The 22,307-nt window shown below is 39.1% G+C and overlaps 1 protein-coding gene across 4 annotated transcripts in view; it reads left to right on the forward strand.

The window, feature by feature from the left end:
• Positions 1 to 22,307, forward strand: part of LOC117380927 (rho guanine nucleotide exchange factor 12) — a 53,554-nt gene that overhangs the window by 18,292 nt on the left and 12,955 nt on the right. For 2 of the 4 annotated variants that reach the window (XM_033977759.2, XM_055226930.1), the window contains exons 3-22: positions 2,262 to 2,360; positions 2,950 to 2,999; positions 3,358 to 3,415; positions 3,771 to 4,048; positions 4,826 to 4,888; positions 5,004 to 5,096; positions 6,146 to 6,247; positions 8,516 to 8,590; positions 8,751 to 8,861; positions 10,234 to 10,332; positions 10,711 to 10,753; positions 11,626 to 11,731; positions 12,026 to 12,211; positions 12,917 to 12,949; positions 13,058 to 13,181; positions 14,580 to 14,682; positions 16,545 to 16,730; positions 19,477 to 19,624; positions 20,810 to 20,982; positions 22,128 to 22,274. In XM_033977759.2, the coding sequence (XP_033833650.1) occupies positions 2,262 to 2,360; positions 2,950 to 2,999; positions 3,358 to 3,415; positions 3,771 to 4,048; positions 4,826 to 4,888; positions 5,004 to 5,096; positions 6,146 to 6,247; positions 8,516 to 8,590; positions 8,751 to 8,861; positions 10,234 to 10,332; positions 10,711 to 10,753; positions 11,626 to 11,731; positions 12,026 to 12,211; positions 12,917 to 12,949; positions 13,058 to 13,181; positions 14,580 to 14,682; positions 16,545 to 16,730; positions 19,477 to 19,624; positions 20,810 to 20,982; positions 22,128 to 22,274 (2,277 nt within the window). Of the gene's footprint in view, positions 1 to 2,261; positions 2,361 to 2,949; positions 3,000 to 3,357; positions 3,416 to 3,770; positions 4,049 to 4,825; positions 4,889 to 5,003; positions 5,097 to 6,145; positions 6,248 to 8,515; positions 8,591 to 8,750; positions 8,862 to 10,233; positions 10,333 to 10,710; positions 10,754 to 11,625; positions 11,732 to 12,025; positions 12,212 to 12,916; positions 12,950 to 13,057; positions 13,182 to 14,579; positions 14,683 to 16,544; positions 16,731 to 17,366; positions 17,424 to 19,476; positions 19,625 to 20,809; positions 20,983 to 22,127; positions 22,275 to 22,307 lie in introns of all 4 variants that reach the window. The other 2 variants (XM_055226929.1, XM_055226931.1) reach the window with 2 other exon arrangements.

Below are 22,307 nucleotides of genomic sequence, written 5' to 3' on the forward strand. Positions count from 1 at the left end.
GCCCCCTCTACAGGCCAAACTACTGCAGTGTTTGAGATTAAGCTCATTGATTGTATTCATTCTTCAGGATAGAGGTGAGATTTCAGTTAATTATGTATTATTGTCTGTATGAAGTGATATTTTTTTCTATAATGGGTATCTGTGATATTGGACAGTTTTCCCAGATAATGTAACTGTTCAGTATGAAAGTGTATGTATTTCTCTGGTGTTGTCATACGAAAATTTAAAACTTTGGTTTGATACTAATGAATAGACTTGACACTCAATATTGATTAAAAAACACTCTTTACACAATAGAATGTGATTTTCAACATTAAATGGTTGTTCTTTCTTTTATATTACCATGTAGCCTTATATCTGTATAATCCCTCAGTCGTCTGTATACTTGTACTTGTTTTGATGCAGCTCAAGATCATTCTAAAGCCATTCAGTAAAGACTCATTTCTGTCCTGTGACTTTAACTGTTAAGTATTTCTGTTTGCTCATGTACTGCATGTTTCCAAAATTATGCAACTAATCATCTTATTTCTCAGATTAATACATAACTCTGTATTCTCTACTAAGTAACTGTATATACATTTTTAAATTTAAATTCCATAAGCATGAGCTATCATGTCCTCAGATATGAGGTAAACATGTTCAAATCAAGTACAGCTTTTTAAGCATAACAACTGTAATGTTGTCATTTATAACTCATTACAAAAACATTGGACATCATGACCAATGAAGTTGTTTGTTATAATTTGATGTTTTGGTTCTCAAGACAGTTATCCAATCAGAAAGCAGAATGAGCCTCAGTCAAAGGTTAAAAGCCATGAGATATGACGTAATTAGTTTGAAGTAATAATATACTCCACAAACAACAAAATTTTGTAGTGTTCAATACAAGGGCTATTATTGGCCGTAACCCATGCTAAAACAAGAGCCAAACAACAGCAGTCTCAACTCACTAGAGCCAGTCTCTAAAACAGACCAGTAACTGATGAATAGAACCTTCGCATTAATCAGTCTCTGGTGTCTTAGTCAACCAGAATTTGAATAAGTCTTATACTTAAACTTATATGGGACATCAATAGAAAGGAGAGGTTAGTGAGTGAGTTAGCTGAAGATTAGGTATTGTTTGGTATTTATATGATTAAACTCATGATTGAATGTCTTTATACACTGCCCCAAAAAAAAAGTCGCCACCTGGATTTAACTAAGCAAATAGGTTGAGGTTGCTGCAGTTGGTCAGGTCAAGGTTCAGCAACAGTCTGTGCTCAAAGAATGAGGTCAGCTGACACCTGAATATACTGAATGACCAGGTTATTCCATCAATGGATTTTTTTCTTCCCTGATGGCAGAAAGTGCGTAATAGTGTTGAGATCTTTTGCTACGCCCCCTTTTTAGCTGACTATTTGATTGGCAGCACTTTCTGTCCAAGAATTTCTTTAACTGAATACAACCATAATTCCTACAGTGTGTAGTTGTATTGTTGGTGTACAGTTCTACAGACAGTGGATGTAGGTCAGACTGGCCTCGGATTTGTCACTTCCTGTTTGGAGACATTTCCCACACATACCAGTATAGCACATACATATTCAATATCTCAAGTTCAATGACTTTACTGTGTCCATATGCATTTTATTATTAGTGCTTCTATTGAAAAGCTGCAAATGCCACTAGTGTGGTGGATTAAGCATTTGTCCCGGAACTAGAGGGTTGCCGGTTTGATTCTGTACACAGTCACTACGTTTACACACACAGAGAACTCAGAGTGTGCTAAACAACTAGTCTTTGACCTGCTGTAGACTGGGACAAGAACAGAATTGGTTGCGAACATAGGGCTACACATCAAAGCTCCTGTAGGGTTTGCTTTTATTTTAACATAGATGACCAAAACAATAAATGCTTATCATCTTTAGTTTTTCATTGCTGCTGATCTAAAATGAGTGAGTACATGTCCAAACACATGTTTAATATTTCCCTGACAGTTTCTTACCTCGTGCAGTTGAACACCTCTCCTAGTCTACAATGGGTATTTGTCCAGTTTTCCTTTCATGTATGTAAATGTTATGACTGCTATTGCGTCACTGTGAACGGAGTCTCAGATAAAATCCTAGTTTTGAAAGTATAGTAACCTTGTTGACCAATTGTTTAAAATACTGTGATTTCACATAACTGTTGCTTTTATGATGTAGTTCTGGAAGATATTATTCCTCATTAACCTATATGTATGTGTATTTTTGTATGTTTGTGTGTGTTTGTGTGTATGTTCTTAGGCCTGGTGCAGCGCTGTGTGATCATCCAGAGGGATGAGAACGGCTTTGGGCTGACGGTGAGCGGAGACAACCCTGTGTTTGTACAGCTGGTCAAAGAAGGTCAGTACACAGCCACACAATTTACTTACCAGTCGAACTACTAACGTCAACCTTAAAGCTTTTATTATGAACAAATACATTAAACAAACATCAAGAACAATTTAAAGGCAATAGCCATGTCTATATTTGGACAATTATAACATTAAAGGTGGGGCACCTGACATGTTGTCTTGTAAAAGAAGGCATTTAATTTCTCCCTCATAAATTATATTGTGAAAGCATCACTTTGGAACAAACTCAAAATATTGTTTGTAGTGCAGATGTGCCCTGGTCAGACCTGGTCTGAGTCAGGAGGAGGGCCCTCTGACCTGTGCTGATCACAGGACAAGGGCCCTCTGACTTCTGCTGACCACAGCAGGAAGGCCTTCACCTGTGCTGATCACAGTAGGAGGGCCCTGTGACCTGTGCTGATCACAGTAGGAGGGCCCTGTGACCTGTGCTGATCACAGTAGGAGGGCCCTGTGACCTGTGCTGATCACAGTAGGAGGGCCCTGTGACCTGTGCTGATCACAGTAGGAGGGCCCTGTGACCTGTGCTGATCACAGGAGGAGGGCCCTGTGACCTGTGCTGATCACTATGTGTGTTTCAGATGGAGCCGCCATGAGGGCTGGAGTACAGACCGGAGACCGCATCATCAAGGTCAGCTCAGCCCCACCATCTCTCAAAGGTTACCTCACCCATGATGGTTATGGACACAGGCTTGAAGGCGCAATGGGAATGAAACGCCATATGTAGATTTGGAAATTTAAGTTACTTTAAGTTTATTCAGTTACACTTTATAATGTACTCCTTCGTGAGCCTTAATAAAGCATGAAGAAGGACTTGTATGATAATGAACAAATGGTTTATAAAAAATGATTCAGGCTTAGTAACTAGGAGTTAGGAGTTCTGGTTGGGGTATTAGTAAACAGTTAAGTAAAAGTGTGGATTGCTTTTATGATCTGCTGTGTGTATAATTAGGATATGTAGATTAAAAAGTGCACTTTGCTGTGTACAGGTGAACGGCACTCTGGTGACTCACTCCAACCACATCGAGGTGGTCAAGCTCATCAAATGTAGGTCTGCCCCGCATGTCAACACAACACTACAATATTCTAGAGGCTTAGACTGTGGAGTACACAGAGACAAAGTGCCAAAAACATGTTCAAGTGTAATAAATATGATGACTAAAAATAACGTAAGTTTAAATGTATTTAATCCTACCCTAATTTATTTTAAGAATTTTTATAAAGCATTTTTTTCGTAATCTGATTGTGTATGCTAGAGAACACAAGTATTGAATTATTAATTACTGACATTTTAAATCACCACATAACATTTTTATGTCCACTTTTTCCATGTGTTGTTGTTTTAAATCAAAAATGCTTTGTTTCAGTTGTTGTGTAATCTGTCATGTGTTCCTCTTCACAGCTGGTTCCTATGTGGCCCTGACGGTTCTGGGCCGGCCCCCTGGTCTTCCTCAGATCCCTCTGGAGGATGAGCTTTCCCCCCTGTCCCCTGTGTCCCCTGTGTCCACACTGCACTCCCCCGTCCTATCAGGAGGGGGCAGCGCCAGCCCTCTGTCCCTCAGGAGTCCACTGTCCTGCAGCCTGTCCCCAAGCAGCTCCATCCACAGCAGCCCCTTGACCTCACTCAGTCCCCTACCCTCCCTCAGCCCCCTGGCCTCCTGCCCACTGGAGGAGCTGCAGGTCAGTAGTACGCTGCTCTACATACTCACAAGCTTAAACTGGAACTAACTACTAAATCTTTAAACTTTTTTCACTATTAATCTGTGTATATGGTGTTTTAATAGTTGGTAATTAGTTGGTAATTTTAGTACAGACTAGGTCAATTTGCAGCTTTCTTGTCAAGAACGTGTACAAATGTGGCCACTGCAATTTTAAAGAGCCCATATTTTCTGATTTATTCTATAACATTGTTTCCTCATCACAAACATACCTGGAGTTATGTTTTGTTTCACACGTTTGACACACAAATCCTTCATGTCATGTGATAATGCAGAAAATGCACCCCTGTGTTTTTAAACTCCATACACCTTCACTACAATCATCTGGATAATTTCACTCCTGAAATTGCCAATCTTTACTGAACAAAAGATAAAAGGTAGCTGTTAACTTGAAAACTACCATTACATGACATCACGAACAGAGCATTTGAGCTTTGGAAGTGTAGACTAGTAATGCAGGGTTACTCAAACACAACTCCAGGTATGTTTTTGAGAAGGTAACAGCATTATAACATGGCTTAAAGCTCACAATAGTTCATTTTGTGTAATGTAGGACCTTTAAGTAGTTGGTGACATCACATAAGACTACCCTGATTATTATAAACAAGTGTTGCTGTTTACACCTGGTTGCAGGAGAAGAGTTTGAAATGTATGTACAGGCCCAGCTCTCCCCCTCACTGTCTTTTTTAGTTATTTTTTAAGTTATAATTGCAGGGTATTTATCATGTGACTGTTTCAGAGTGACAACAGAAACAGCCAATCAGATCCACCCCTGAGGGCAGACACCCAAGTGGAGATACAGGTGTGTCCATTGTGTGCAGTAATATGACCAAAACATGTGTATTTAATTATGTGATACTGATTATATAGTTTCCATCTTTGTCCATCTGAATCCCACATTTGTTTCTGTCTTTTAGGTTACCAGAACAGACAATGTGGATGACGGCAGGTTGTGTCCGCTGGTGGACATGTCTCTGTCCTCACACAGGGACAGTAGCATCCAGAACCCAGTGAGTCGTTTTTTTGTCTGCTGGCAAATTCAACATTGGAACGAATGACAGAACAGTAAATCATCTTTCCCCTAAAACCTGTCAGACCGCTCTTGTTCCAGTTTACAGCAGGTAGAAGAACAGATACGAACAGGATCTACCATAATAACTAATAAAAATACATACATATAACTCGAAATAGGCATCATCCCTGAAATAACCCATATTGGCCAATCTGTACATATAACCACTATTGGCAAACATAGATAAGGACATCACTTATTTAGTTCATCATTTTACCTTTTATTGTTTTGAAAATGCTATATTTGCTGAAAACAAGATATTAACATGTTTTCCAAGTTTCATTTTTGACCCTGACCCTCCCGTCTCTTTGCTCCCCACCCTAAGTCAATCCCCCTTCAAAGCACTATCACATAACAATAAACGTGCCTCCCGCAAATTAAACTACTGCACATCGCATCAAGTTTTTCAAGTCTCTGTGCACTGTTTTGTATATTTATAGAGAATTTTCGTGTGGGAGCATGGGTGACATAGGGTTGTGCGGCAAGTATTGGACAGAATCTTACAGTTAAGCATAAAGAGGGTTTGAATATGGCCCGAGAGAGACTGAAAATTCGTAAACATGCATGGATGACATCTAAAACCTCTTCAGACATGTACGACACAGTAGAAAGCAAAAAACACTTGTACACTTGCCCAAACATGTGTCTTATATTTGCCTGGCTGTTTCTTATCTCATGCAGTTGAATGTCTCTCCTAGTCTGACCTAAAGTAAATCGGACTGGGCTGTTACATGTACTGCCTTCTGGAGTTATTGGAGGGCCATTCATCAGTCTTTTTCTGGTGTACATGTAAATGTAGTGAAAGACAGAATTAGAAGAGTACATGAGTTCCTTTCTATTGTTCACAGTGTAAACAGTGTATAAAGTGGAGGGCTCTTTTATCAGCTGCTCCGTAAACAGCCTCTGCGTTGGGGAGATTCCAGCATTTAAGAGCAGACTAAACACTCATTTACTTTACACTAGTCTACTCATGTCCATGTGCTTTAGGTCCAGAGCAGTGGAGACACGTCCTGCTCCCCCCCAGAGGACAGCCGCTTGGAGGGACACAGCCTGGGGACAACGATGGACATGGAGGATGCCCTGGGACAGGTACAGTCACACTAAAGACTTCACGCACATGTGAATTAACCATTAAAGGTCCTATATTACAGAAAATTTACTCTTATGAGCTTTTATCATGTTTATCGTGTTGTTAACTCCTCAAAAACATATCTGCAGTTGTGTTTTGTTTTCACACACGTTTGAGTTATCCTGCATTATTAGATATCTATATCTCCAAAGCTCAAAATGCTCTGTTCCATCTTATGATGCCATAAAGTGTTAGTTTTAGTTAACAGCTATCTTTTACCTTTTGTTCAATAGAGATTAGCAATTCCAGATCTGAAATTATCCAACACAATGGACCACTTCCTGTAATACCACATGACATCACAAGGTGGAACAGAGTGTTTTCTGTTTGATAGAAGAACTCTAAATATGTACGGGTTTGTGTGAATGAAACACAACACAACTCCATAATGTTCTTTACTTATCAAACACATACCTGATCACAAAATTGTGTAATATGGGTTAAACTTGCAGGTAAGAAACATTAGTAATAACATAAGACACAACATGCATTATTTACAGACTTAAGTAAAACAGTTTGAAAGTATATGAGGTTATTTCCCTGATGGTAACAGGGAAGAGAATGATGGAGAATGTGACTTGTTAAAGACTGTCTTTCTGACACAATCTCCTCTAGGTGATCCTCTAGTGATCTGCCTTGTGTTTGACTTTACACTGACAAAGTGTAAGGTCCATGGAAATGTTATTGCTTTACCTGTAATGTTTCACAGCATTAAACTGAATTGGGGTGTCCAACATCTAATCTGCGAACTCAAATTGAAAGTGAAAGAAGTCAGAATAAAGGATGTAATTTCCTGTTTGAAGGAGTGGTACCTGACGTCTTAAAACATGAAAAACAGAACTAGTTAATTTTAAACAGTTTACAATGGTCCAAAGTTATTCTTCTACTTATCTTTTGCATTGTGAGTTGTTGCTAACAAAAACTAGCATGCTAACATGCACTTCTTGATTATACAGTACACAGTGGAATTATTTTGACCAAGAGATACGTAAACTCTATATCTGTAATCAGGTATCATATAGTATAAGCAGCTTTTGAGGTCAAAATATCCACTGTGTACTGTCTGCCTCAAATTATAAAGCGTTTTATTATCAGATTTGGAAGCATGTGGTTAGCATGTAAACTGTTGTTAGGGTTACCATTTATGCAAAACTCTGTACTGGCCCCTGAAAGTTATGAAAAGCGCAGTGATCAGAATTCATAAAGTCAATGAGGAATAACTTTGGACCACTACAAACCTTTTAAAATGAGCTAGTTTTTCCACATCTTTAAGACCGTAAATATCAGGTACAGTGCCTTTAGGATAAAACATAGACTCATGCCTACATTATCTTGTAGGCATGAGTCTATGTTTTACCTTAGACCTTGTTGGTCTCCTATTTAGGGTATTTGGAAGAAACTCAAATGGCTGGTGGTTTATCTTTGTGCTTTACATCCAACGTGGAGGTGTGTCCAGAGCAGAGCTAAACAGGACGCTGCGGACAGGAAGTGCAGGACAAAGGGGCACAGAAGACAGGGACACATGAGCTCATACATGCACCACTGTGTATATGTCCCCCTCTCGTGTAACTGTGGTTGAAGCTAGATTGTACGCGCCATAGAGATGCTCTGCTGTGACCCAGCTAGAGACCCCTGACCAGGAGATCTGCAGAATGGTCTTGACCAGGATTCTGCACATTACTATCATAAAAACACCAGTTTCATTTAGACTCAAAGGACACACACAGAGACGTACGAGTAAACAGTGTAAGCAGTGAAAAGGTCACACCCAAAACTCCAATTGACTCACTCATATATTTTTTCTTTCTGCATATGACTTGGTTGGAACAATATTACTTCCAAATAAAAGTTATTTTTAACAGACCAGTGTGTTTTTGGCAAGAGACATTGCCGTAACATCACATGACCCTTCTGAAGAAGGATGCAGAAGGCATTCAAAATTTGTCAATGGTTTGTTAAAAATAACTTTTAGCTAGCATGCTAATGCACACTTCCTGATTACCAGAAAATAACATTATAATTAGATGCTGACAGTACACAGCTGACTTATTTTGACCTCAAGAGCTGCTTATACAGTATATATAGACTAATTCTGTGCAAGTACATGGGGAAAAAAATCGGGTGCAGGACTTGGATACAGGACCTTTTAAGTACACATTGTAGTTTTGTCCTTTCAGCCAAAACATGAACACTGAATGTATATTTTGAGAATCTAAATATGTGTCCAGGCGGGGCTCGCACCTCCATCCCCCATCCACCCTCAGATCATTGGAGCAGAGGATGATGACTTTGAGCCAGGACAGGTCTGTCAGCACAGTTACGGTTTCATGGTTACATTGGATTCTCATAGCAGTGTTTTACTCAAAGGAATAGTCCAACTTGTCATGACCACTTTTTGCAGACATTTTGCAGAACCCAGTCTAAATGTGTGTTTAATCTAAATCTTCATCCTTATAACTGCAGCTGAACGGGCAATGCAGTAGTTTCCAGAGTATTGATCAGCTGAAGACTAGGCCTGCTCACCTGGCTGTTTTCCTCCATCACGTCGTCTCACAGTTTGACCCGGCTCCTTTGGTAAACACTACAAAAGACACACATTGTGATAAATCATCATTTTTGAGCACGGAATCAAATATAAATTAACTGAATTAATTGATCCAGGAATCAAAAATCTGAAAGAATAACGTGAAATAGCTGGACTTACTGTATTTTCCGGACTATACGTTGCTCTGCAGTATAAGTCACACCAGTAGAAAAATGCGTAATAATGAAGAAAAAATATGTATATAAATGTTGTAAAATATGTGTGTGTGTGTGTGTATATATATATATATATAATGATATAAATATGAAATGTATAAAAGGAAACGAGTCAAGTAAATTTTCTCACAGGTATTACAAAGACACCACCGACATCTAGTGGTCAAACAAATGTAACATGTATAAACAACTGTTACCTAACACATATGTAAACACATATATGAAGCATAGACAGTGAACTGAATACGTGTCTGGTATGTTAACGTAAGATATTAACAGTAAATCAGATAACTAAAGCATAAAAAACAAGCTAACAAGTTTATGCTCGATCTCACTCCAAATCACTAAATCCATTGAATTCTTCATCCTTTGTGTCGCTTCTGAACAATTCCACCTGCTCTGGAAGTAGATGAAACGCCACTTCCGCGTGGCTGTCATATTGGTACACAAGCCTAGAGTGCCCTTGTGCAGTTGTCAGTGTGACAATAAGATGTGAAATTCTATAATGAATAATTTCACATATAAGTCGCATCTGAGTATAAGTCCCACCCCTGGACAAACTATGAAAAAAAGTTAGACTTATAGTCCGGACTTACTAATACTTTTAGAAGCCCATATTTCTATACTAACCAGGTAGCTTCATCGGGGCTTGTGTGCTTGTGTGCCATCTCCAAACAGATAAGGAGTGCTTCCAGCTCTCTCACACCTGGGACAGATCCTTGGGTCTTTTATGGTGACATGCTCCATCTAGTGGGAGCTCAAGTGATACAGCTCAAGATCATTCTAAAGCTAGTCAGGAAAGGTTAATTTCTGTCCTGTGAATGTGACTTTTTTGTATCAATACCTGCTCAAATGAGTATCTAGTTTTGATATTAGCTTTATGGCAAAGCCCCCTTTGCCAAGGCCTGATCTCATCAGATCTCAGACGCCTGGTTTGTACTTGGATGGGTGACTGCTGGGAATTACCCAGAAATGCTATGTAAAATGAATAGATTATATTTTACAGTCTATTTCTTTTTTATAGCAGCTTTTACCAAACAAGGCAATGATGTAAAGAGAATTTATCTTTAACACAACCTTTAAACCAAAAGTCAGTACATACATTTCTTCATCCAAAGTTCTGTTGACGTTGACATGCAGGTAAAGCCACACATTTGACTTGGACTTGTGCTGTGTCTGGTTGCAGCTGTGTTACCTGTACGCTGACCTGCACAGACTGACCAGTGCCAAGGAGAGCCGCCGGTTCTTCATAGACTTCCACTCGCTCTTCTTGGACCGAGCCGCTGTGAGTCATGTGGTCTCTTTCTCTAGAGATGTAACAATTAGAGATGGGTAGGGTGGCCTAAAATGTACTCGAGTAAGAATAATGTTACTTCAAAATAATATTATCAAGTAAATATCCAAACGTTTCCTGCACAATTTTTAAGCCCGATAAAACATCGAAGGACCTTTTCTGTGGTCAAATGCACAAATGTTGAACCTGATCATCCATGCATTACAACAAAAGTATTAGCTGCCTCCATCTGTGTTAAAAATATTGGCCAATAGAATGTTGAAGTCAATCAATACCTCAGTCAGATATGGATATTGTATATACTGTATATACTATGCTTGGCTTGTGGTGTTTTGTTGACACATTTGTACCATCCATTTTTTTATTCAGAATCTGAAAGTCCCAGTTCCAGAGAGTGTGGCAGCTGAACTTGGTAAGGCCAACCAGTTTACAATGACAACAGTGGTGTGAATAATCTCACTATGCCAGATGTTACTGTTACATTTAATGTGGAATAGTTATAGAAATTCTGTGTGACATAAACAGTTATGCACAGGTCCACTGCTTTTATAGTGAGGTTGTGCATCTTGTTTTTGCTCCCATCAAGAAACCATTTTCTATTTGATGGTATTGGTTTGACATATTAACCATTAACCAGGTCAAAAAATCTGCAATCTGACAGTAAAACAGCAAATTCCACCATAGAATTCTGACCTTTCCTCCATTTCTGTCAAAATTTTGCCTAATGTTTTACTATCATTTTACTTTCTGGTTGGGCAAGGGCAGCAGACATATGTGGAGCTACTTCCATAACTGTTACCTAGCAACCTGGCATAATGTTAACATCTAAATTACACAATAGCTTAGACTAATAAAAAATATAATACCTCTATTTTGGTAAATAAAGGTTTAAACTGCATTCCTTGTGTCTAAATTGTCTCTCATTTTAAATTGAGTTTTCCTAGAGATTCTGTGTTAGAACTCAGCGCTACTTCCTGTATTTTTGTACTTTTTTCAACTTTCCACAAAGTGCCACTTAACTGATGTAAAACTATGATAAATACCTGTATTTACCACAGGTACTATCCCGCCAAGTCATGATTAAAAAAAACATGAAAAGCTGTAAAATGCACTTTAAACTATAGAGATTTTAGAGTATTGTGATGGCATGTGAGTTGGGTTATCTGTTTGTTATTGGCCATGTTAATGTACCCAATAATGAAAATTATGATAAATATTTGAACTTACACAATGAGGATTGCACATAAATACAATGAGTGCTGATAGATTTCTGTGCTTGTTCAGAGAGAAGGCGTGTGGAGCTGCTCCCAGAGGACCTCTGTAAACACTACACTCAGACCATTCAGGACTCTCTGCGCTCGGACTTGCTCAAACTGCTGGAGGACTTCAGGTCTGCTCACATTTCAAACCCTTTAGTGCTTTACATCAAGAAACCACTCACCCATTCACACAATCAAATTCAAATAGTCTTTGCCCATCTTGGACCGCTCTTGTCCCAGTGTAAAGCAGGTCAAAAAAACAAATAGGTGTGAAATATGTGTTATTGGGATCTGGGAGATTCAAACCAGATCTCAATTATAGTAATCATAGGGTTTACGTGCATTTTGATTAAATCTATTTAAATTAGACTAGGCCAGTTCATCACCTTCATGTTGAATTGACTGAATCCAGATGTGTGTTCTAGGCATAAACGCAGTATGGGTCTGACCCTCGCTGAAGACGAGCTCTCCAAACTGGACCAGGACCAGATCATTGACCAATTTAGTGACCCGACCAGAGACCAGACAACAGACCAGACCAGAGAGCAGCAAGCCCTGGAGAAGGAGTGCAACTGTGCTGAGGGAATCCTCTCAAAGATCGACGACGTTTTGTAAGATGTGATTTGCTAACAGCAAAGATGGAAAAAGTCATTTGTTTAGCTAAAATATAGGAAACCATACTTGAAAATGACCATAATGCAAAAAAAAGTGCACCAACAGAAGTCCCTCAGATTATGACTGACACAAGTGCGTCGAGAATGGACAATTTTGCACAATCTTTGCTCACTCTCACAATTTTATTTATACCAACTGTCCCAACCCGGTCCCAGTTTTTAATATGGAAAATCTGGCCTCCTTGTAATAATTATCTAAAATAAAACACCAAAAATGTACACACTACTTTAAATATTTGACCTCACCTAAATGTGACGGACAGGTTGGTACCAGTTGACACCTTCTGAATTATTCATAATTTCCATTTTTTTGTGGGCTTATTCTAACGGTATAGGGAAATTTACAGGAGACTGGCACCAGAATTCTGAAATTTAATGCTGTGTCTCGTTTTTTAATGTCAATGGGATGCCCCAATGGCAATACTGGTTTGCTGTTTTGTTTTTTATTCTATAGGCTTATGTTCACTTAACTAAACTTGACTGCATTCCCGCAGACAGAAAATTGAAATATGTGATCCATTTATTAGATCAGTCCCATGCTGAAGTTTTAAAAAACATTTTATGAATTCTGAATGTTGCAAAATCATGAAAGCATGAAGCTTGACCGATTAGGATATAAGAATGTGTATGTTTGTCTTACAGGATAGCGTCACAGCCCTCAGAGGAGGACAAGTGGTAAGACATTTGAATAATGATGAGCGTTACTAGTGGACTACTTCTGACTGAATAGTATCGGTGTGAGCAAATAGCTGTAATCTCTCACTGCTCCTCTCTATTCTCCAGTTTGACCGTGCAGTATGTGATTCAGACCTACATGAAGCATCTGGGTGTGAAGGTGAAGGAGACACGAGGACTGGAGCACAAGAGGCCACGGGTCAACTTCCTCCCAAAGATTCCTGCTAAGAAGGTACAGGACTCAAGGCTCAGTCATGCTCTATGTTCTAGACGCATAAGGATTAGGGTTGTCAGAAGTATTGCAAAACAAGATACTATTTGATATTAAAAGTAGTTATCGAAACTAGACACTTAACTGAGCATACTAACAAAAGCCATATTCACAGGACAGAACCAAAGCTTTCCTGAATAGCTTTAGAACACTCTTGAGCTGTATCAGAACAAGTATCAGCCCACATAGACTAGTATACATCCACGGACCACTGTGGAACCTACCTGGATGACTGAGGGATTACACAGACAAGGCCACATGGTAATATAAAAGAAAGTACCTGTTGAAAATGACATTTTATTGTCTAATGTGTTTGAAATGTTAGACAGCACTAATATGGACACACAAAGAGACTTCTGTCCATCCTCTGGTACAGCGGAAGGTACAGCGCTCAGAAGGTACAACACTTAGCCAGGAGAGAAGGAGGAGTAATGTGAAATGTAGAGTTGTTAAAGGGTTAAATATTGGAGGTCAGTGATGTTATGAGGGGAAAGAAATATGGAGGCCAAACACAGACCACTGCCAGATAGGCATGGGACAATGTTGAATTTTTGCGTTACAATTATTATGCATTTTTATCCTACTTAATGCTGAACCAACACAAGAATCAGCACAGAAGCAGAGGAGGCAACAGGAATGAGAGCTTTTTACACAGAAAAACACATTTGGCATGTTAACAACAATTTACTTATTATAATTGTGGTGCAGCATTTTATTTAAATTATGCATCATTCCAAAGGATAAACACTCTCCTATTATTATATTTGAACCATTTTAAATTAATCTTCATTTCTCTCTGTGATTAGTACATAAAGTTAGTTCTCTCATTTGGCTCTGTATGGATTCGGAGACCTAAGTGCCGTCACTAGCGCTCCTCTGTCGCATCTCTCATGTTTGGCACAGGCCGATTCTGCTGTGGCTCTATGGGGAGCTGTCAGCGGCCGACCCTTCCTGTTTGCCATATCTTTCTACTTTGTTTCATCACAAGCCACTTTGTTGACAGCGCTGCAAAGCCTTGGCCTTCTCAGTGATCTTCCTGATGAAGTCTCCAGAAATGGTTTTCACTTTTTTATCTAAAACAGTTTAGTTTATGTTTTGTTTGCTACATTCCATATGGGTTATTCGTAGGTTTAATGCCTTCAGAGAGAATCTTCAAATGTAAATAATCTTGGAAATAAAGAAGAAACATAAGTGAAAAAAGTATGTCCAAACTTTTGACTACTATTATAGAAGAGAACATCATGGATAAGTAGCTTCTTTTGGGACAATCTGGTGATCTGGCTATTCTACACGATGAGGATACCACAAAGAATTATAGTAGTTTTATCACAATAAATGATATTATTGTATAAAATTCAGAAAACCATCAAAGCAGAGAAGGAGGGAGAGGAGAAGGTGAAGAAGCGCTTCCCCAACATCTTGCCTACACCTCGACGTCTCAGCCGGGTGGAGTCCACTTCAGGTCTGACACTTATAATACTGTTACTAATATATCCCATCTAATTTCACCTTAGAACATTTTTTTCATATTGACCTATTCAGTAAATACAAAATACATTTAAATTTGAATACATCATATTTGATTTGGTGGTAATCAAAACTATCTTTGTTCTGGGTAGTTTTGCGATCTTTTAGGTTTTAAAGGCACTGTACCTGATTTTTACTGTCTGAAAAACATGAAAAACACTTATTCATTTTAAACGGTTTTTGGTGGTCCAGAGTTTTTCCTCACTTACCATACACTTGTTTTTCATTACCTTCTTCAAAGTGAGGTGTTTACATACAGTAAGATTACTATGCCTTTTAAGAATTTGGGAAAACCCAGATGATGATGTCATGTCTTTGGAAGCTTCTGATTTATTGAAAATATTTTTAGTTAATTCCAGACACACCTGTGGATGTATTTGAAGGCACACCTGAAACACACTGCTTCTTTGTGTAACATCATGGGAAAGTCAGAAGAAATCAGCTGAGATATAAGGAAGAGAACTGCAGACTTGCACAAGTCTGGTATATCCTTGGGTGCAATTTGCAGATGCCTGAAGGTGCTGTTCAAACAATTATATGCAAGTATAAACACCATGGGAGCAATCATACCACTCCAGAAAAAGACAGTTTCTGTGCTCCAGAGATGAAAATGCTTTGGTCCAAATTGTGCATATCAACCCAAGAACAAAAGCAAAAGACCTTGTGAAGATGCTGACTGAAACTGGTAAAAGTATGTCATTATCTACAATGAAATGAGTACTGTACCGACATGGGCTGAAAGGCCACTTTGCCAGGAAGAAGCCAATACTCCAAAAGAAACATATAAAAGCCAGGTTACAGTTTACAAATACACACAGGGACAAGAACACACATTTTTGGAAACATGTCCTGTGGTCTGATGAAACTTGAACCGTTTGGTCATAATGAGCATTTTTATGTTTGGAGGAAAAAGGGGGAAGCTTGCAAGCCTGGGTACACCATCCCTGTGGGGGTAGCAGCATCATGTTGTGAGCTATTGCTGCAAGAGGGACAGGTGCACTTCACAAAATAGATGGTATCATGAGGAAAGAACATCTCAAGACATGGAAGTTAAAGTTAAAGCTTGGCCGCAAATGGGTCTTCCAAATGGACAGTGACCTGAAGCATACTGCTAAACTGGTTACAAAGTGGCTTAAGGATAAAAAAGTCAATGTTTTGGAGTGGCCATGACAAAGCCCCAATCTCAATCCTATAAAAAATTAATGGGAAGACCTGAAAAGGCATGTGCAAGCAAGGCAGCCTACAACTTGGCTCAGTTACACCAGTTCTATCAGGAGGTATGGGCCAAAACTCCTGCCAACTATTGTGAAAAGCTTGTGGTAGAATCTATCCAAAATGTTTGATCCAAGGCATACAGTTTAAAGACAATGGTACCAGATACTAATGAGATAAATGTAAACTTCTGACTATGAAGAAAGTAAAAAAAAAAATGTCTAAAAAAATCCTTCTCTCATTATTTTGGCATTTAACAAATAGAAATTATTTTGGTAATCCTAATTGACCTAAAACAGGAAAAGTTTAGTCTGAGGTCAGACAGTGAAAAAAAACCCTGTATGCATTCAGAACATCCTAATTACTCACCGCAGTGAGTTTATAAGCGCTTTTTACAACTCTCAGAGACCAATGAGGCCTACAACAACTAGCATGCTAACACTATTCTTGACCTCAAGAGCTGTCTGTACAATATAGCTAGTAATGTGTAACCACACTTTTAACTGATGGTGTATGTAATGTTTTTATAAAAGAAAATAAAAAATAATTTCTCTGTACTTTTTTCTCTATACTTTTATTGCTCAGTAGGGAAGGCCATGGAGCTGAACAAGCAGAGGTCTCCTAAGCAGCTCCCTCAGCCCAGCTTTACCATCCCCGAGCAGGCCGACTCCTCGAGCACTGTGCACATAGTGTCACCCAGCGCGACACCCACCTCCCACAGCTCTGCATCTGGGCACGCACCGGACCCCAGTGGCCACGAGTCAGACTGCAGTAAGAACAACACTACAAACAGTATAACCATAGACTGTACATATACACTCACCTGAAGGATTATTAGGAACACCATACTAATACGGTGTTTGATCCCCTTTCGCCTTCAGAACTGCCTTAATTCTACGTGGCATTGATTCAACAAGGTGTTGAAAGCATTCTTTAGAAATGTTGGCCCATATTGATAGGAGCATCTTGCAGTTGATAGAGATTTGTGGGATGCACATCCAGCGCACGAAGCTCCTGTTCCACCACATCCCAAAGATGCTCTATCGGGTTGAGATCTGGTGACTGTGGGGGCCATTGTAGTACAGTGAACTCATTGTCATGTTCAAGAAACCAATGTGAAATGATTCGAGCTTTATGACATGGTGCATTATCCTGCTGGAAGTAGCCATCAGAGGATGGGTACATGGTGGTCATGAAGGGATGGACATGGTCAGAAACAATGTTCAGGTAGCCTGTGGCATTTAAACGACCAATTGGCACTAAGGGACCTAAAGTGTGCCAAGAAAACATCCCCCACACCATTACACCACCACCACCAGCCTGCACAGTGGTAACAAGGCATGATGGATCCATGTTCTCATTCTGTTTACGCCAAATTCTGACTCTACCATTTGAATGTCTCAACAGAAATCGAGACTCATCAGACCAGGCAACATTTTTCCAGTTTTCAACTGTCCAATTTTGGTGAGCTTGTGCAAATTGTAGCCTCTTTTTCGTATTTGTAGCGGAGATGAGTGGTACCCGGTGGGGTCTTCTGCTGTTGTAGCCCATCCGCCTCAAGGTTGTGCGTGTTGTGGCTTCACAAATGCTTTGCTGCATTCCTCGGTTGTAACACCCCTAAATGCATTGAAGCAACTGCCATGTGATTGGTTGATTAGATAATTGCATTAAGGAGAAATTGAACAGGTGTTCCTAATAATCCTTTTGGTGAGTGTAAATGGACAAAGCTAAACCACTAGAGGCTGTGTTCCAAATACGACATGAGCATGGGCGAGATTCACTTTATATTGAAAAACCCACTCTACATGATCCTGGTGTTTTTATTTTGCTATTGTGTCCGTAAATCAAGATATGAACATTAATATCAGGCAAATCAAGTGCCTTCTTTCCCCGTGGTCGCTCCCACTAGAGTCAGCAACAGGTTTGATTAACAGCGTTGCTATGCGCCCGCCCCCTGCCAAACCAACATTGTGGGCGGGAAGGGGCATCATCTTCAACAGCCCCGATTGGCTCTGTGATACTCATACTTGGATTTCCAAAATTGGTCATTTTCAGATTGTTGAATGTGATGATGTCATACTGTCAGATAGGGACAAATGTTATTGACCTATAGAATGTTGTGATTTCATCTAAAACCCAGTAATATGGAACTGGGCTCCAAATGAGCTGCTATCCTCGATTAGCTTCATTTATTTGGAGCTGTATTTTGTAGGTGACGTCACACTCCCTCAGTCCATTTCTGTATACAGTCTTTGGATACAACATGATCTTGTATACATTTGTGTGACACTATAGGTAAAAAGGAAAAAAAGTCACTTTAGGGCACATATGTCAAACTCAAGGCCCGTGGGCCAAATGCGGCCCTCCACATCATTTTATGTGGCCCTCGACAGGCTCAATTAAAAGGTATGATGGTCTTAAAATGTAATTTTATCAGGAGATACACAGTTACATAGCCATATTTTTACAAATAGGCAAATGCATATGCAATATTTGTAACTTGGATAAGTAATAAATACAGAAACAATGAATAAACAAGTTAAAAAAGTAGTTAGATTTATTTTACATCTGGCCTTTTGCAGCCGCCATTTTGCTGATGTGGCCCTCGGTGAAAATGTGTTTGACACCCCTGCTTTAGAGATATCTGTTGTAGGATGAATTGCAGTAGTCCAAGAGTTGAAGAGAAGAGAAATGAGGCTGGAGTTCTAACGCAGGAGAAACTTATTTATATCAGTACATGACTTAGCATCTGGAGAACCCTCAAGATAGTGTTGTCCATTCTAGTCTAGTGCTGTCCAGTCTCAGAAAGTTGTCACAGAAAGTTTTTTTTTTTTTTTCTGTAGATTATACAATACATAAATATTAAACATATGTTGCTGTTTTAAAATGTTTTCTCAAAAATATGAATAATGGAGCAAGGTGTTAAGAAATATAAATGTCTATTTTGGTGACATATTTATCAAAATAAAAAAATAATAAATTTATAGTACCTGTAGTAAATATTTATCATAATTTTACATCAGTTAAGTGACAGTTGCTCATACAAGCCGCTTCTTCAGTTCAGGACATCTTTAGCAGCGAAACCTCTTCACTTCTACAACTTTTGTCCAGTTGACAGGCTTTATATTTTTCTTTTAGTATGGATCATACCTGGATGACTGAGGGATTACACAGACACAAGAAAAGCAGTTTAAGCCTCCATTTAACAAAACAGAGGTGTTATAATTGATTTGTATTAGTTTAATAACTATTGTGTAACTTAGATGAGTTCTTAGCCTTGTTAATATTATGGTTGCTAGGTAACAGTTATGTAATTATCTCTGTATGTCATATCTGCCACCCCTGCCCTCCCAGGAAGTAAATTATAAACTTTACCAAAATTATATATATATATATATTAAAAAAAAGTCCCAAATTTTTAGAAAAACTTACATATTCTGTTAAGTACTGTATGCTATAATGCACTGAGTTATCTAACCTTTCATACCTGCCGCTTTGATGGGTATTGTAAATGCAGATGCGTCCTCTTTGTCCCCGGGCCCCCGACTGTCTGAGGGCCTCCAGTCTGCCAAGACCCCTGAGGGCCCTTCCTCTCCCTCAAGCTCACAGTTCGACTTCAGCACTTCCAGTGTGGAGCTCCAGGACGAGGACCAGGACGCACTCAGGTTCGCTTTTCCTCTGAATCCTCACTCAAATGTCGAACCCAATGTTTTAAACGTCCTATATTAAGCAAAACTGACTCATGTGATCTTTTATTGTGTTATAATGTTGTTACCTCCTCAAAAACATACCTTGTGTTGTGTTTTGTTTCATTCACGCATTTGAGTAATCCTGCATTATTAGGTTGTCTGCATCCCCAAAGTTCAGATTTCTTTCACCTTGTGATGTCATTTAGTGGTAGTTTTAAAGAGGGGGTATTATGCAAAATTGATTCTTTTGAGCTTTCTGACATTTTATAGCATTGTTCCCTCATCAAAAATGTGTCTGAAGAGATTTCAGATGTCATCCATGCATACTGTAGTAATTTAACAGTCTCTCTCAGGCTCTATTCAGACCCTCTTATGGTCAGGTAAGATTGTGGGCTGTGCCCACAAAAGCAGGATACAAAACAATGCACTACAGCTTCACAAACCTGATGAGATGTGCACTAGTTTCAGTAGTGGGATGCAAGTTGATTGTGTTGTGATGTGTTTGTGCTCTGAGGGGGGAACAACTTAGCACACAGAGCAAAGGCATGGGAGACACAGAGCATCAAAAACAAAAGTAAAACATGTTAATACATTGTTTTTGGTGATTATAGCATTTTCAAAATTATAAAATGTAACATGGTGATCTAAATATGTTGTGTTAGCAGTTATTACCTCACAGAAGTATAATACCCCCTCTTTAAGGTTACTATACAGTTCTCTAGATTAAGTTGTTCAGTTGTTTTTTTCAATTTTTGAATATTTTAGTTTGACCTTTTGTACAGTGGGGAGTCTCTAATATCAGTTGGTGCTACAAGGAATGAAGTAGTTTTGATTAAGTTAAAACCATTGCTTTAAGTTAAGTTAGGCAAATCCAGGACTGAAATGATCCAAACAATTCTAGTGAATGTGTATGCAGTTTAAAAACAAAGTGGAACATTTTCTGTATTGCCCCTTATGGCATCACATGATGGAAGAGTGTGTTTTTAGTTTAAGAGAAGAACTCAGCCTAAATAAACAGGGTTTGTGTTAAACATGTGTGAATGAAACAACTCTGTTGTCAACTGTTTTTGATGAGGAAACAACATTAGAACATAGACCAAAAATATTACAGTGTAGGCCCTTTAAATTGTATTTACGCTTTAGTTTTGACTTTGTGTGCAGCCGCCGCATCGACCCTCAGAGCACTGGGGCCACAGCAGATGTCCTGAGCGAGGATGACCAGGGAACTGAGGTGGAGCTGGAGGAGGGCGCTCCCACCTGGCAGAGCGCGGTCAGCCGGGACGTCCTTGCTGCGCTCACAAGCAGGGAGATAGAGAGGCAAGAGGTCATCAACGGTATGTGTTATAAATTCCCTAGTATGTGTGTGTGTTAGCTCAGTAGCTGTTTCATATACTTCAGGCATTTACTGGGTCAGCTAAGGGATTTTTGGGAGTTACCGTAGAAACTTTGGGAGTTATGCATATTGTACTTTTAAAGTGCAGTATATTGTTGCAATAAATATAGAAGATAAACAATAATTGCAATTAATTATGCCACTGGCAAAATAACCCAAGTGAAGATTTGAAGCACAAAAGCTATTCTAAATATACAATATTGTTAAAAAATCATGAGCTGCAAGATAAATAGCAGAATGAAACGCATATTGTTCCAGCTTTCATATATTGAATGATAGGTCAATATAGTAACATGGTCACAGGCCTAGTACTTACAACTCTTCAGTTAATGCATTTTCAAGAAAGCTTGCATCTGTGAGAGAGGTTGGTTAGTAGTTAGTTAGTAAATTAATAATAACATCCTGTTAATAGCCGTACAAATATAAATGTTCATATAGTTAATTTGCATATATGCATGATAATGTTGTTTGTTCATATATGCTAATGTAAGTTAATTTACATTATGACTAATGTTAGTAATTTGTTTGTGTTTGCCATTACTAATGTAACTGTCCTATTAAAATGTACTTATTTGTTCTTTATAGATAACCAGACATACAAATAAGCAAAACTGCACAGGATCTCACACCACAGTTTACACACATTTCACTCTCACTACAAAAGCTCAGCACTTTTAATAATATTCTCAAAGCGTCATTATAAGCCACCACCAAACTCTGCAAACATTTTGTTGCGGCTGCACCAGAAGTGTGCAGTTTACAAGGGTGAGCAGAAAGATTTGAAAAGTGCAATTTTGACAACGCCGGATCACTTGTGGATCTTTGGTCATTGAATTTACAGTTGAGAGTCGAGCCATAGGGTTTTGACATGGCTGTAAACAGCTAAGTGCATTACAGTAGTCCAGTGTGTGGCTGTTATGAACTCATGTATCACTGTTTCAAAATGTTCAGACAGAATAGGCTTACTTTTGGCCAGTTGTTTTGGCTGGGAAAAACTAGACTTCATCACGGCACTAATTTGCTGATGGAGGTTAAGATCAGGGTCCATTTTGACGCCCAAGTTTGACATTGGTTCCCTTTGCACAGAGCTGTTGTACACAGAAAGGGCCCACGTGCACAAGCTGAAGGTGCTGGACTGTGTATTCTACCAGAGGCTGAACCGGGACTCCATCCTCCCAGCTCAAGACCTCAGGAACATCTTCAGTAACCTGCAGGAGATCATCCAGCTGCATGGTACCTTCTGCGCCCCTTAGCTCCTGCACAATC

This window comes from Periophthalmus magnuspinnatus, chromosome 14 (genome assembly GCF_009829125.3).
Source record: "Periophthalmus magnuspinnatus isolate fPerMag1 chromosome 14, fPerMag1.2.pri, whole genome shotgun sequence".
In the NCBI taxonomy this organism is placed as follows: Eukaryota; Metazoa; Chordata; class Actinopteri; order Gobiiformes; family Gobiidae; genus Periophthalmus; species Periophthalmus magnuspinnatus.